General features: G+C 38.1%; 4 protein-coding genes across 4 annotated transcripts; 3 read left to right on the plus strand and 1 right to left on the minus strand.

Moving 5' to 3' along the window:
- The first annotated feature begins 4,569 nt into the window (after positions 1–4,569).
- On the plus strand, positions 4,570–6,667 carry ASPZODRAFT_136167 (hypothetical protein). Its single transcript, XM_022723998.1, has 4 exons — positions 4,570–4,676; positions 4,743–5,258; positions 5,310–5,919; positions 5,982–6,667. The coding sequence occupies exons 1-4, from the start codon at positions 4,577–4,579 to the stop codon at positions 6,439–6,441; spliced, it is 1,686 nt and encodes a 561-aa protein (XP_022577837.1). The 5' UTR covers positions 4,570–4,576; the 3' UTR covers positions 6,442–6,667.
- A 584-nt stretch (positions 6,668–7,251) lies between these two features.
- On the minus strand, positions 7,252–8,396 carry ASPZODRAFT_74335 (hypothetical protein; the record flags this gene model as incomplete). Its single annotated transcript, XM_022729960.1, has 2 exons — positions 7,252–8,224; positions 8,278–8,396. The coding sequence occupies 2 exons, from the start codon at positions 8,394–8,396 to the stop codon at positions 7,252–7,254; spliced, it is 1,092 nt and encodes a 363-aa protein (XP_022577838.1).
- ASPZODRAFT_917591 (hypothetical protein) lies at positions 8,183–10,565 on the plus strand. Its single transcript, XM_022730429.1, has 5 exons — positions 8,183–8,479; positions 8,551–8,978; positions 9,042–9,195; positions 9,254–10,257; positions 10,322–10,565. The coding sequence occupies exons 2-5, from the start codon at positions 8,566–8,568 to the stop codon at positions 10,494–10,496; spliced, it is 1,746 nt and encodes a 581-aa protein (XP_022577839.1). The 5' UTR covers positions 8,183–8,479; positions 8,551–8,565; the 3' UTR covers positions 10,497–10,565.
- A 2,647-nt stretch (positions 10,566–13,212) lies between these two features.
- ASPZODRAFT_154525 (hypothetical protein) lies at positions 13,213–15,009 on the plus strand (the record flags this gene model as incomplete). The annotated part of the gene is made up of 4 exons (XM_022726100.1): positions 13,213–13,309; positions 13,376–13,483; positions 13,536–14,076; positions 14,130–15,009. 4 exons carry the CDS (start codon positions 13,213–13,215, stop codon positions 15,007–15,009), a joined length of 1,626 nt encoding a protein of 541 aa, XP_022577840.1.
- Between the last annotated feature and the right edge of the window lie 742 nt (positions 15,010–15,751).

Here is a 15,751-nt window from a genome sequence, read left to right on the forward strand (position 1 = left end):
GGGCCCTAATCTTATAGGCTTTATATAAATAAATATTTATTACTATATTAAGTATTATTACTAAATTCTATGCCTTATTATAAGTAATTAAAAAGGCTATATAACTAAAGAAATTAACTATTACTATAGAGATTAAAAAGGAAGATCTTATCTCTATTTATACTAACTTATTTAATATTATAAATATTCTTAAGAAGAATAGTTTTAATATAATAACTAAATAGATTAATAATTATTACTTTTTTATTTATAATATAATTAATAAGAGGCTAATTAAGGTTAAATAGATAAGTAATTATATAAACCCTACTAATAGCCTAATAAAGCCTCTAGATTAAGTAAAGTATATTATATTTAAAGAACTAGTTAATCTTTAGAAAGTGGCAATACTAACCTATACTAAAAATAAATTAAATAAGGAATAATTAATAATTAATAAGTAAATAATCCTCTTTTTCTGCTGTTATATGCTTTAATTAATATTAAATAAGAGATTAGCTAATCTAGATAGGTGCTTAATAATAAAGGATATATTAAAGGTATATACTTAATTAGGCTTAATATTACCTTATTTAGTATGGCCACACTATATAACCACCTGCTTCATGTCTAAGCTATAGTAGTAATAGCAACCATTAGCCATCTCTTCCCTTTTCCAGGCCTGCTACGCCAACAAAGAATATATTTATATCTTAAAGTATTAAGGGCTATACTTAATAATATTTATAAAATATTATAATAATTCTTTTATAAATTACTTTAATTAATAAAAAATCTTAAAGCTAATTATAAAGAAGTTTTAATAAATAAGCCTAAGTTAAGATATTATATTATATTATTAAGCTTATAAAATTTATTAAGAGAGAATAGTAATTTTTTAAAAAAAGTATAGCTTATTAATACCTCTTTTAGTTTTTATAAGGATTTAAGAGGAGATTACTCTTAATCATATTATAAATCTATTTATAAATATATATTTAAACCTTAAAAACTATAGAGTATATAATATAATCTTAATAATAATAAATTAGTTTAGTAAAATATCTTATTTTATATTAATAATAAAAACCTTAATATTAAAATAGTTTATAAATATTTTAATTTAAGAGATAATATAGCTATATAATATAGTTATAAAGATTATTTTTAATTATAGGAGTATTTTTACTAATAATTTTTAAAGTAATCTACTATTTTTATTAAATATTTATAAAAAGTTAAATATAGCTTTTTACCTATAAATTAATAATTAAATAAAATATCTTAATAATATTTTAAAGTAGTACTTATAAGCCTTTATAAATTATATATAAGATAATTAAATAAATTAGCTCTTATTTATAAAGTTTATATATAATAACTTAATATAGGCCTTTATAGGCTAGTTCTTATTTTAGATTATTTATAATAAAGACTTATAAATAATTACTTTTTAGACTTTATAAGAGAAGATAAATAAGAGTATAATAAATTATATAAAAAAATAAAGAATATTTATATAAAAGTTTATAAGTTCTTTAAGAAGGCTTATAAGTATTAAAAGAAATATTATAATAAAAAGTATATTATAAAAATCTTTATAATAGAATATTTTATTTAGATAAACCTTTATAATATAAGCTTCTTATAATTAAATAAGAAGCTTAACTTATAGAGTATAAGTCTTTATAAAGTTATTAAAAGAATTAGCTTATAGGCCTATTATATAGAGCTAGTTATAGATCTTATAATTTTTGTTTTTTAGCTCTCTAAGTATTATTATTATTATTAACGTAATTTGGCACTGAGCCGCCCACCCCCACCTAGCCGCCCAGCCCCCATCAAAAGAAATTAGCCATCCTATAGAGATGACGCCCAACACTAATTATTATTAAATTTATAACTTTACTCATAGTTATATCTAGCTTAATAATTAATTAATATTATAATTAACTCTTCTTCTTTATCTTTATATTATTAAGAGCTTATATATCCTTAATCTATTATTATTATATAATTATATTATTTAATATGATCTTATAATCTTTATATAATTAATTAAGGGCCTTTACTTATAGAGTCTTTATAATATTATATAATTAGAATCTAGGGGAATTAGGCTAATTATTATAAATATATTAAAGATATTAGTTATAAATAACTCTTAAGCTTAAGTAATTTAATATTCCTTTAGAAAATTACCTTTATTAATATAATAATATTAAAGCTATTATTATTATATAAGAATTAATAAATAAGCCTTTTTTAATAGCCTAAATATTAAGAGCTATAAATAATATAATAAATATATAATATAATAAATATATAAATATATATAATAAAATAATTTAACTATCTTTATAAATTTAATTAAATTTAGGCATTAAATAAGACTTATAGTTATTAAAGATTAAAAGCCTTTTAATACCTTTAGGTTATAATATTATTAATAAGATAAATATATATTAAAGCTTTTAAATCCTATAATTATTAAATATTTAACTATTTTTACTAAATATAATTATTTAATTACTTAAGATATTATATTAAAGCTAGGACTACTAGAAGATCTTACTTTTTTAATATAATAAAACTTAATAAAGCCTATTTTATAATATTAATATATTTAATTATTATAGCCTATTTATAATTATTAAATTATATTATCTATACCTTATCTTAATAATTAGACTTAATTATAAATATTTTATTTAATAATTTAATAATACTAATTATAAAGCTAATCTTATTAAAGTTATAAATATCTTTATTTAATATATTATATTTAATAATTATATTGAGATATTCAAAGTCAAGCACCTAACCACTCGACTAAAAAGGCATCAATATACTGCTAGAAAGCAGTATATTCAGTTAGGTGATATATATAGCCCCACCAATATCACAATATTATAAATTAGCTTAAACTATTATATAATTATTTTAATATCTTTAGTTAAGATATATTATTAATTAATTTAATATAAAAGCTATACCTTAATTTTTAGATAATATTTAATAAATTTATTAGTCTATTTAGTACTAAGCTATAGTAGTAGATTAAAGAAATTAAGGTTATATTAATTAATAATATACTATATTATATTATAAATATTAATAAGCTATAAGGGAAGCCTATAATTATTATATAATATAATATAATTAATAAGAATATTCTCTTTATTTAGGCTTAATATATAATAATTAGTATAAGCTTCTAGTTAAAAAATATAGCCTTTAAGATATTTATAAAGGGTTAATTAAAGGACTTTAAAGATATATATAGCTTTATAAATAAATATAATCTATTACTTTTTAATAGTATTAATAGCTAAAAGAAGCTACCCTTCTTACTTTTTTTAATTAATAAGTGATTTTTTTTAGCATAGTGGTGGTTAAATTAATTTCAATTTATTAGTATTAAGGATATATTAAAGTGTTAGTGAGATATGGGCGGCTAGGTGGGGGTGGGCAGCTTAGTGCTAAATTACATTAAGTAATTAAAGATATAACTTAAAGTATATACTAATTTTAATTAAATAAAATTTATAAATACTTTAGTATAAATTTATAAGAAAACCTTTGAACTAAAGACTATTCTCTCTAGTTTTTATAAAGTAGGCCTATATTTAATTAATCTTAATCATATATATAATTATATATCTAAATATTAGGTTAATTAATTATTAATATTATTTATTTTATTAATATTATTAAGTTATATCTTAAAGGATATATAGGGCTTAAAATAATCTATAAAGAAACTATAAGAGAGTTAAATCTCTCTTATTAATTAATAATTTTTTTAAAGCTTAATAAATTTATTTAGGGTTTAATAATAATAGTTTATAAAGTCATTACTTTAAAAGATTATATTAATTAATTTATTATAATTAAAAATAAATATTATATTTATAAATAAATTAAATAATATATAGTTTAGAAAGAAGAGGCTCTTTTTACTTAAAATACTTAATAAATAATATATTAAAAAAGGCTAATAAGCTTATTCTTATATAGAAGGCTCTTAATTATATTATAGAGATATTTAAGTATAAGTATAAAATAAGATCAAAATAAATACTTAAGGCCCTAAAGGGGAGAAAAGGGCACTTGAAAAAGATTAAGAATTAATAGAATAATTAATAGCATCTAGTATATCTATAGGAGTTAAAGTAGGTGCTTAATATTTATATATCTAGGGATATTTATCTTTAATAGTGTATATAAGTATATAAGTATTTATAAGCTATTAGGCATAAGCAACACAAGTACTAAAAAATTTATGGAATTCTTTTCGCTAATCCCGAGTAGGGGTTAGCGCCATTGGGCACTATTAAGAAAAATGTGATCTCTACTTCCTACCTAGGTAGACTGAGGCCGCCACGCTGTAGACACCAACTATGTGGGTGACCAGGTGCTCCACCGCATAGTATAACTGGAGTACGCAGTACAAATTATCACGATAGCGCTAATAAAGCAAAATGTGTGGCTACCAGGTCAACACATTAGTCAATCACCTATAGGTACCCTTCCATTAACTATGCCATTTCATCACAACAGTCCTCTTATTAATACAATCCAAGGTGAAGGCAGTATGATACAGAAAGGACAGCCTACTCAGGGTAGCAACCTTTCACACTTAAGAGCGACAAGTGACCAGAGAGAAGCACTTATCAATAATGATAGTCATAGTGGTGAAGACCTTTGCAACCCAATTGATTCCTGGAGAAAACTAGCTACTAAGTCGCCTGGTTACCCAGAACACCCTGAAACTTCTTTCTTTATAGATAGAGAAGGCAGGAGCATTACTCCTACTGGACTCCCAAACCCAGTCATGTATACACATTCGCCCAGTGTTACAGATTCCAGTGAAGATGAAGTTGTTTTTACTGGCCGAAACAACAGAGGACACTCAAAATCATCACTCACCCAAGATCAGTTCATTATTGACAGCCTTGTTCAAGAACCTTCTATCGGACAAGTTGCAGACTATCGAAAAGATGAAGATCATCTTGCTTCAAGGCAGAGTTTCTCTGTTTCACCTGTGGTGTACAACATGCTATCAAACAAATCGCCTGCAGAGCGAGGTATTACAGACCTGTCAGATACCGAGATCCATGATGGTATCGACAGCTGTGCCTCGGACCATTCCACCTCGGAAAAGCCATCGTGGATAGAGCATTCAAACATCCAGACCACGCCTGCTTCCATATCGCTCAACACACACGGGCTTTCTTTTGAGAGCCGAGTGAAAGACCGCACCCTATTGATTGGTGGTAAGGACCATGAGTACTATGTAAAAAATTCAATCTGACCAGTGAAACCAGGAGAAGATAGCGAGAGACATGCCGACGACCTCAATCTTGAATCGGCAAAGTCTTATATCCCCTTTGATTTAGAAAGTGATCATTCAAGTATACAGACCGACCATTCCTCTAATGATTCTGAAAGAGATATCGATGCACATGAACTTGGTTTTCTCCTTGGCACGGATATTGGTGCACAAGACATTATGATTCTGGGCAAAGGTAAAACTCAACATTTGAAGCAGAATGGGCTAGGACGGAGATTACCCGGGAAGAAAGCCTCACGCCGGGGAATTACCTTCTCGGATGTAACACAGTTCGACCTGCATGAGCCTGACACGATAAAATATAATGAATATACGCCCAACAAAAAACCCAAAGGCAAACTCGCATCCTTCCATTTATCAGACAGTGAACTTGAGACCGAACTTGAGACCGAACTAAAGAAGGCATACCAAAATGATAGGGCACGCAAGAAGATAAAGAAGCAGCAAAGGGAGGAGCTTCGTTCTCAGGGATTGCTTGGTCGTAACAAGGACAAGGCAGATCTTAAGGTCAAATACCCAGACGGCATGGATATCGATGATTTAAAATTGGAAGCCCGCACTTTCTTAACTTCTCATTGGGATAGGTAAGATATTTTGGATGCAAGTGGCAGAGAAGCTTTCCATTCTTATAACTAATCGCTCTCAGTTTGGCATTGCCTCCTATGGACAAACGACAACGACGACTGGTCCATAATATGGCAAACGCTGTTTCTTTGAAATCTCAGTCGAAAGGATCTGGTACTTCGAGGTTTCCAATGCTATACAAGACATCTCGCACTCCGCAGTATACCCAAAAAACAATATCCAAGGTCGACCAGATATTTTCAGGGGGTAAGTTTGAACGCCAGGTCGCCCAGCAATGGGAAAGTCATGCATCAAGCAGCAAAACGAAAATTCGCGCGGGCCATTTAAAGAAATCTGTGTCTTACATGGATGGCGATATTGTCGGCGGCTCTGCGCCGGAAATTGGTGCCCAAAACAAGGGAAGAGCTATGCTCGAAAAGATGGGTTGGAGTATAGGAACCCCCCTTGGAGCTTCTAACAATAAGGGCATCTTACTTCCTGTCACACATGTTGTAAAAAATACTAGGGCGGGTCTGGGATAGTGTATATAATACAGCGATCTCTCAGCAAAGTACTGAGTTTTTTATTCTTGAGATGGAATCAGATTGGCCTAATTTATACTTCTACTTTAAAGGGCTGTCATTGGGATAGGCTTTGACCCAAGTATCGCATTTAATGATTATCAGTTCATGTAAATTGGGGGGTTATATCTTGAGGTCAATATACAAGGTAGCAGCAAACCATACAGCTTCTCGTTAAAAAAGGGTCATGAAGCTAGTTACTACCTCCACTGTCGACACCCATATAATACAAGCCTTGAAATGGAATACCCCTGTTCTACGACGATCGTAGAAATTCCAATATAAAGTATCTCTCATCTCCCATCCCAAGTAACTATCGCAGAAAACATGGGTTACTCGCATCGCTGAAGAACCAGACATCATGACCTACCTAGTAACTAGGTACCATAAACACCTTAACAATCAATAGTTTCCTAATACAGCTATTTCCTGATAACTCAATCCTTTGCCCTAGATCTTCCACCTCACGGCCCTATTCAACGACAATGATCAATTCTAGATGTTGAAATAGCCATAGTTATTAGCTTTAACTTTTTATGTGCTGCTTAACTCCCTTAAGTGGTTCTTAGTATAATCTTCATTTAGGTTTTTAGACTACCTAGGTAGTTGAATAATGATAGATAAATAGTCCTATTCTAATTATGTCACTCAGTTGCACTGCAGCTGACATTACTATATAATGAAGAATTTATATTATAATATATTTAATACTATGTCTTAAAAGTGAATTATCTGCTAGTGAACAGTGGCAACACTATATAATTATAACTGTTAATTATCATCAACATTTAACTTTAGTTGCTTATCTTCTTGCATCATTTCCCAGCGAAGCTGCTTTAGGGCCTTTACATGCTTTTTGCTACGCTCATGCGCCTCAAATTGCTTTTGGCTTTTGAAAGTTTTGCGACACACAACACATTCGAAGTGTTCAACCTCACTTTCCGAACTTTGGTTCGACGATATTTCCCCAGGATCCTCAGATTTTGCCCAGTCAGGTATGACATGTTCGCGAAGCTTAGCTTGGTTCGCTGCCCGCGACCTGGCGGCCTGTGCAGCTGTCGACTGGCGAAGTGCTTCTTGACGTTGAGCTTCGGTCTTGGTTCCTGCTTTATAGCGAGGATCACGTTTCTTAACAAACCCGACAAGCGATCTAACTGCTTCGTTAAATTCGCGGATTGCTTCTTCTCGCGAGCTTTTATTCTTCTTCTCCATAAGCCGTCGCACTCGGCGATCAGGGGCTTCCGAATACCGATAAATATCTTTCCAAGCAAATGACTTCCTCGTAGAAAAGCCACTCCATATGACATAGAACGGCCGCACCACCTCGTCGAAAGAGTCGGTGCTATTTCCAAAGGTTGGCAAGTCCACGCTCTGTGCGTTTTCCCATTGACATGCGAGTCTCTCCTCCAAAGCGAGCTGATCGAATATCTCTCGAAGACCACCATAGAATCCGTCAGAGCTATCTGAAAATTCCATACCAGGGCTGTATTTTGAGAAAATATTCATGATATCACTTGCAGTAGTCATTCGCATATTATTGTATGCAAAAGGCACTTCGCTGGGTTCTCCATTCTCACCGAGAAATGCGTCGCTATGAGAATCATACCACGCCCTTTCTTGATCATCGGAAAGAACTTCATATGCTGACTGGATTTCTGCGAAAAGTTTCGTGGAGGCATCGACGTTTCCATAATTTCTATCGGGGTGTAGCTCAAGAGCTTTTCTTTTATATGCCTTTTTTATTCTGAAGGATAAAGTTAGCCGATCAAAGAACGGGCCAAAGTTGTGAACACTAACTCGTCTGGTGAAGCAGTTCGGTCAACTCCCAAAAGTTCATAGTAGTCCGGTTTGCGATCGATATGTCCGCTGGAAGATTCCGAACATGGCTCGTCGCTTTTGGAGTAACTTTGACCCATAATGTATGAAAACGCCAGATACGACTGAATCCTGCAAGGTGACCATGAGGTGATCGGTTACTGGTTCGAGGTGTTTCATCTCAGTAAGTTAATCCCGGCTCCGTAACTATCGGCTTTAACTCGAGACCCGCTCCTTTCTAAGACAATACTTTAGTAAGAGTATATCGAGATGATCCCACCTCTTCAAGGACTTCCTGATGAGATATTATATATAATTCTCTGTCACTGCCATCCTTGCTCTACTGTTTCTCTAGAACAAACCGCTCGCAGATTCAGCACCATCACCCGAGAACCCTTATTATGGCGTTTCTACTGCCAGTCCCATTTCAAGTTCTGGGATAGTAGACATGACATTGATGAAAAACTTAACTGTCCAGCCTCGTCGATAGACTGGAAAGAACTCTTCATCGCGAGATATCACATTGACCGTGAAACAACGCAGGTCTTGAATAGCATACTTGCAAATCAGACTGGGAGGATCCGAAAATTCCATACGATCACTAGCTTCGGATATGATGCAAAAGACACCCTTTTAACGCACATTCACTCAGAATCGGAAGAAGAAGATTATTTAGCAAGAAGGTTGGTCATTAGTGTCCCCCAACATGATTATTGTCTGGTTTGACATCGTTCTTTCCGTAAAAGGTACTATGCTCAAGCGCTCCTATCTTGCCTACATCGAAGTACCGCCATTCCTGAATGGTCAAGGCTTCGAAATGGAGAAGACGTTTCCCTTGAACAGGCACTGGGGGCCTTTGATCTTTTCCTCCCAGAGAGCGGGTTTGATGACCTGAAGCAGGTATTCAATTCTTGGCTTTTGGGCGTATCGATACGCGAAGCAATCTGACTCCAAGCAGATTACATCAAATTTGGATGATATCGTGACCCAGTTTCAAAGAGCTTACCCTGATGTTCGATATTTCACGCCTCGTCAAAAGGCTTTAAGTCTGGCTTTGTACCTGAGAATATCCAACTTAACGGGTATTGATCCGGGACGGGATTATCATCGTTTGGACCACAACTTCCTTGGCATAGCTCTGACAGATCCTGGACATAACTCACTCCCATTGATCTCAGCCGCCATTTATTGTTATGTGGCACAATGTGTCGGCCTGAAGGCTCACCCGTGCGGGTTCCCTTTCCATGTGCATGTAATACTCCGGCCTCCGCCAGGAATAGACATGGATGGCAACCTTCTCGATGAGGGAGACATAGGGGATCCTATGTACATGGATCCTTTCCGTTCTGATAAAGAAACCCCAGCTTCCGATTTACAAAGACAGTTGAGTTTCCTGGGTGCATCCAGCAATGAACAATCAGTATTTTTACAGGAGTCACTACCTTCTGAAATTATTTTACGATGTGGACGGAATATCTTAAACTCAATCCACCACAACTCCGAGGCCCCTGATCTACATCTGGCAACAGTAGATCTTGTGAGTGCAAAATATAGCGCCCTCTGGGCTTCTATACTCCTTGCAAATGAGCCCAGATCAATTGTGCTAAGAGATTACCTACCTTGGCTAATGGAAGTATTTGCCACTGATTTTACATGTGATTTATACCTGATTGAACAATACATCGTCCCTCTTTTCCAGGATATGCCGGAGTATGAGCATATCCTGGACAGTCTCCATGTTATGCGAACAGTGGATGAAAGATCAAAGCAAATCCACCAACGAAGTGAGGAGCACAACAATGTTAACTATCGTGTCGGCCAAGTATTTCGGCATCGCCGTTACAATTATAGAGCCATCATTATCGGATGGGATTCGGAGTGTGGAGCAGATGAGCAGTGGATGAGGCAAATGGGTATCGATCGCCTGCAAGCTGGTAGGCATCAGAGCTTTTACCATGCCCTGTATGTCCACGTGGTTTTCCCCTATCATTTTAACGTGGAACTTACTGACTTTTGTCGATTCAAGTGTTGAAGACAAGACTTTTCGATATGTGGCCGAAGAAAATATTGAAATCATCACCCCGCATGTTACTGATTTACCCCAACTTCTGGTTTCGGCGGCAGGAAAGTACTTCAAACGGTGGGACCAGACAACACGGACCTTTATTAGCAACATCAAGGACGAGTACCCTGATGATTGAATTCGACTCGGCCCTAGCGCATATCCTGATGCAATAAATATATTACCTATCATACAGTACATGGGAACTCTCGGTAATTACATAGCTCCATCGAGTAGTTGTCTGCAAATAAATATGGGAATTTATCCAGAAACTATCTACTCAGTTGATTCTTGAACACTGGACTTCTCATAACTGTCGATTCGGTCTTTTCTATTACTCTCAATAAACACCGATTTGGAGACCGGGTGTTCTATCGATGACCTTAAAAGCCCCTCAAAACAAACAGCCACGTCCATGGCACATACAACGACACCGGAAGATCCGAGGCTCTTGTGAGCCTTGATTGAGCACATGGCTCTTGAGTATTAGCATGGTCGTAATTCTCTGTACCGTTGCCTGACACCTACCTACTAGGTACCTACCTCTAATTCAACCCGGGCAGTTACTATGTGCTCTGTAGGTGGTACCAGAATCGATCCGGGATATATGCAGTAGCTAGCGCCTCCAGTCTTCACTTTTTGCTAGTCACTGCTGGCTATTTCATTTTCCGTATACAATGCTCTCTAATTCACTGCGCACGTCTCCTAGCCACCTATCTCTGCGGTACCTATCGGATCAATGACTGCTTCGGTTATTACTACCTACTAGCAACTAGGTACTGACTGCTGCTCCTTGCCGCAGCTCAAGTTATCTAATATCCAAATGTTCGGTTTTCGGGAGAGAAATCGGCCACCTTCTTGGCCGCGGACCGATGGAAGGTATGCCGGTGCATCGGGTATGGGCTCACTTTATCCAATCCATCGTACTCTGTAAAAGTACTCCGTAGTACGTACCCTAGGAATAGGAAGAGTGCTTATTGATTGGCTGTTTGGGCCGGTAAATCCCGGCAAATACTCGGAATGCTATTCTCCAATGAGAAAGAGCTAGAGGCCAATGACTAATGAATTTCATGCTTTCAAGTCTCGTGCAGCACAGCTGTTTGGTCGCAACGATCAAAGGCCCAGGGCAACTTTGAAACAGTCAGTGACGCTAGCCTTTAAAGATAGGAAAACCGAGCAACCTCTACTCCATGGATGCTCTGTACCTACCTAACCAAGGTAGGTGCTCCGTAGATGGATTCTGGAGACCCAGTGGGCCACCCAGTGATGTCAGTGGCGGTCCCATAAATTTAAGCTTGCCTGGGGAAAGGCTTTATGCGCAGCAGCAGCAGCAGTTCTACCCATCAGGGGGAATTTGGGACGGATTAGTCCGGAGGCTGTGATGCAAGCAGCATGACGCACATACAGTATGCTCTGTGAGCTTCGAGGCATACCACAGGTGCCGAAACGTATATATTTTTTCTCCGCTAATATGATTTTTACTACTTGTGGAGACCGCCTCCACCATTTTTTGACCACGCTTATCTCGCTATGGAGAAGTGATGGGTATCTCATCAAATCATTGTCGTACTACTACTCGGTATGTCCTAGATGGAGTAGTACCAATGCGCGTTGCATCCCGGTGCTCACGAGTCACGTCTCACGTCCCGTAGGGGCAAGAGGCTACTCCATATCTCCATCCCACTGGGGATGCGCATACTCCGTAGTGCGTTTATACCTTCCTAACCCGAAATTCGGGATCATATCCAACGTCCACTTAGAATGAATTTGACCATAGGTTATCAGCTTATCAAATACACGTGGAACAGAATCAAGAAGGTGAAGCGAGGCCGACCCTGCACGAAGTTCCACTTCCGATGTCATCTCAGCAGTGATCCCACCTAGTTTAGGATGACATGGACAGCTCCCCGGGGGCAATAATCCCCAGCATATTATTACCCCGGTTTGAATGGAACATTGGAAAAACAATTGCCCCTTGCCTGTAATGATCAGCAGGGCACCCCCCCTGGTCTTCTCGCCACTCTGGTGAATATTTGTCGACTTCCAACCAGAGAGTATTTGTCTATCTAGGTGTTCACGGAACATGCATCACTTAGTTACTAGTTGAGGTAACTAAGTAACAGGTACCTTCTGTGGTGACATAGGACTTGCTGCACAGAGCAGTGGCCCTGGGGCCTGAACAACCGGCCTGTTCCACTTTATGAACCGCCGCCCAATGCGTCCATAGAAAGAGGTGGATCAAAAGCCACCGGCCCCTAGGGGATCTCCGCTTCCGACCGCCATCCTACAAAAAGTGGCAAAATGTAGTGATCTGGTTCGTCGATATGGTTTTGTTGCAGATCCATTCAATCCACACCAGGGTGGACCAGGGTTGGATGCAGCCCGTCAAGTTGAAGGTACGCCGAATTTCGTACGACAAGATGCAATATTAATTGTCGAAAAAGAGATTTTTTAATTTTTTTATCCATGGGCCCTACAACCCGTCGAGAAATTGCGGTGGAGTGGTACCCGCACAACAAGACGGAGCACCAACCCGCACATAGATCCCATGTGTTCGTGGAGGAGATGCAAAGGTTCTTAAGGAACCGATACCCCGGCATGGGTAGAAAGACTGATTCCTTCCCCCGTCTCTCAAGTGTGACATTCAGCCAGTACCGCCTTTGCTTTTTGTCTACTTCTCGAACATAGTTCAAGTCAAAGAATACGGTACTTTCTTGGTTCTTGTCTATAACTACCTAGGGCCGATCTAGTCCATACTTCTCTTTTCTCTTAAACATTCTCGATGAACAATACTTGAGCATCAGTTACTGCTGCCTGCGCTAAGCAAAGATATCACCGTCAACATCATTATCACCATGTCCGTTCCGAAGTTCGGCGGCATGTCCGGCGTGATGCTGGGGCGTGCTGTGACTACAGTAGCAACCATGGGCTTCCTTCTTTTTGGATATGACCGTGAGGCTCCAGGATAATTAGCACCTTGGGTTCTCGACTTGCTAACTCTTTTTCTTTTCTTTTCAGAGGGAGTCATGAGTAGTATTATTGATGCGACAGCCTTCAATGACGTTTTTACAGCCACGAAAGATAACTCAACCATGCAGGGAACTGTGACTGCTATTTATGAAATTGGTTAGTATCGCATCTTACTTCTCAAGGGATCTATCTGATAAACATTCCTCAGGATGCCTTTTTGGTGCCATTTTTATCCTTTGTGTTGGTGATTGGCTCGGTCGCCGCAGGGCCATTATTATTGGCGCCTCCATCATGATTATCGGTGTCATTATTCAGGTGACTTCTATGGTTGGCCATGTGCCTCTTGCCCAATTCATTGCCGGGAGAGTCATCACAGGTGTCGGCAACGGCATTAACACTTCGACCATCCCCACCTACCAGGCTGAGTGTTCCAGGACCTCAAACCGAGGTCTGCTCATTTGTATCGAGGGAGGCATCATTGCTTTTGGCACTCTTATTGCCTACTGGATTGATTTCGGAGCTTCCTATGGCTCTTCTAACCTCGTGTGGCGCTTTCCTATTGCCTTCCAGATCTTTTTCGGCATCCTTATCATCGTTGGCATGACCTTTTTGCCCGAGTCTCCTAGATGGCTTTTTACCCGCGAGCGGTATGAAGAGGGTGAAACCGTCATTGCTGCTCTGATGGGCAAGGAAATCGGAGATCATGGTGTCCAGCTTCAGAAGAATATCGTACTGGACTCTATTAGAGCGTATGCACCGAAACATCTTTTACCTGCAGGCCCAAATACTGACTCATATATAGGTCCGGTCAAGCTGGCAAGTCGACCCCTCTGTCCGCTGTTTTCACTGGAGGAAAGACCCAGCACTTTAGACGCATGCTTCTCGGCGCCTCTTCGCAGTTTATGCAGCAGATTGGTGGCTGCAATGCCGTCATCTACTACCTGCCAGTCCTTTTCCGCAACTCGCTCGGCCAGACCTACACCATGTCTATGATCTTAGGTGGTGTGAACATGATTGTCTACTCCATTTTTGCTACGTTTTCCTGGTTCTTGATTGAGAGAGTTGGGAGACGTAAGCTTTTCCTCTACGGCACGGTTGGCCAATGTCTGTCTATGGTCATCACCTTTGCCTGCTTGATTCCCGACACCCCATCTTCTGCCAAGGGAGCGGCCGTCGGTCTCTTCACTTACATCGCAAGCTTCGGTGCGACCTGGCTGCCTTTGCCTTGGCTGTATCCTGCGGAGATTTCGCCGATTAAGACCAGAGCCAAAGCCAACGCTATCTCTACTTGCTCCAACTGGCTCTTCAACTTCCTCATTGTTATGGTTACTCCCATCATGGTCACCCACATTAAGTGGGGCACTTACCTCTTCTTTGCTGTCGTGAACGCGTGCTTCTTGCCTGTGATTTATTTCTTTTACCCTGAGACGGCCCGCCGCTCCCTGGAAGAGATTGATTTGATCTTTGCCAAGGCTCACCTTGAGAACAAGAGCCCTGTGAGAGCCGCCGAGGAGATGCCTTACCTCTCGGATGAGGACATTGAGCGCGTTGCTATCGAATACGGATTCGGGCCGGCCGACTCCGAGGCCAAGAGCGGCGACAGCAGCGACAATGCGGAATTTATTGCTTCCAGGGAAGAAGACCATGCCCAGCGGGATGCCGAAAAGGGTAACTGGGATTAAATGGTTGTTTCCTTTGCCAAGCCACTACCACCGCCTCGAAAGATCGAGACGATTTTATGGTGGCGGTGAGCGGTTATGAAGTGATATGCTACCTATAGTACATAGTTATATACCGTGAGCTTCACGCGCTATGACCCGGACTGTGAGGATCATTGATACCCATGTTTCATGCCTTGTTTATGTTTTGTATTTACATCCCCCCCCCCCCCAAAAGTCAATATCCCATGGTTCATGATATATTGCCTATGATAGAATTTGACCGCTCTTGGAACATCATATCGTACCACTAAGCCATGGAGATGTAACCATGGGCCCATGAGTAATACCACCTCGGCACCTTTACCCAGGCACCGTCATGATCGCTGAATAGCAGCCTACATGAGGAAGAGATAGTCTTCCCATCATAGTTATATGTATATAATTGCAATCACTAAGTATATTGAGCCAAGGAGTCAGGGTGCAGCAAGAAAGTTCTTCTCTTTATGGAGTACCATCGTAATATTTGTACAATAAGGCGACTAATAATTAGTTAAGAGACTGACTAACTAACTAATTAGTTATGGCCGAGGCCTGTTAACTAATTGACTAGTTAACTGACTAGTTACAACTAGTTTCTTAGCTGCTGCCAGTTTATTAATGTGTACTACTACGGAGTAGGTCCTCCAAACCCTCCACGGAGCCCGGAGGAACTACTTACCAACCACTGCTTTAGTTACTCCTCTCCCAGAGCTAGTGGTGCAAA

The sequence above is a fragment of the Penicilliopsis zonata genome (genome assembly GCF_001890105.1).
Source record: "Penicilliopsis zonata CBS 506.65 unplaced genomic scaffold ASPZOscaffold_19, whole genome shotgun sequence".
NCBI classification, from domain to species: domain Eukaryota; kingdom Fungi; phylum Ascomycota; class Eurotiomycetes; order Eurotiales; family Aspergillaceae; genus Penicilliopsis; species Penicilliopsis zonata.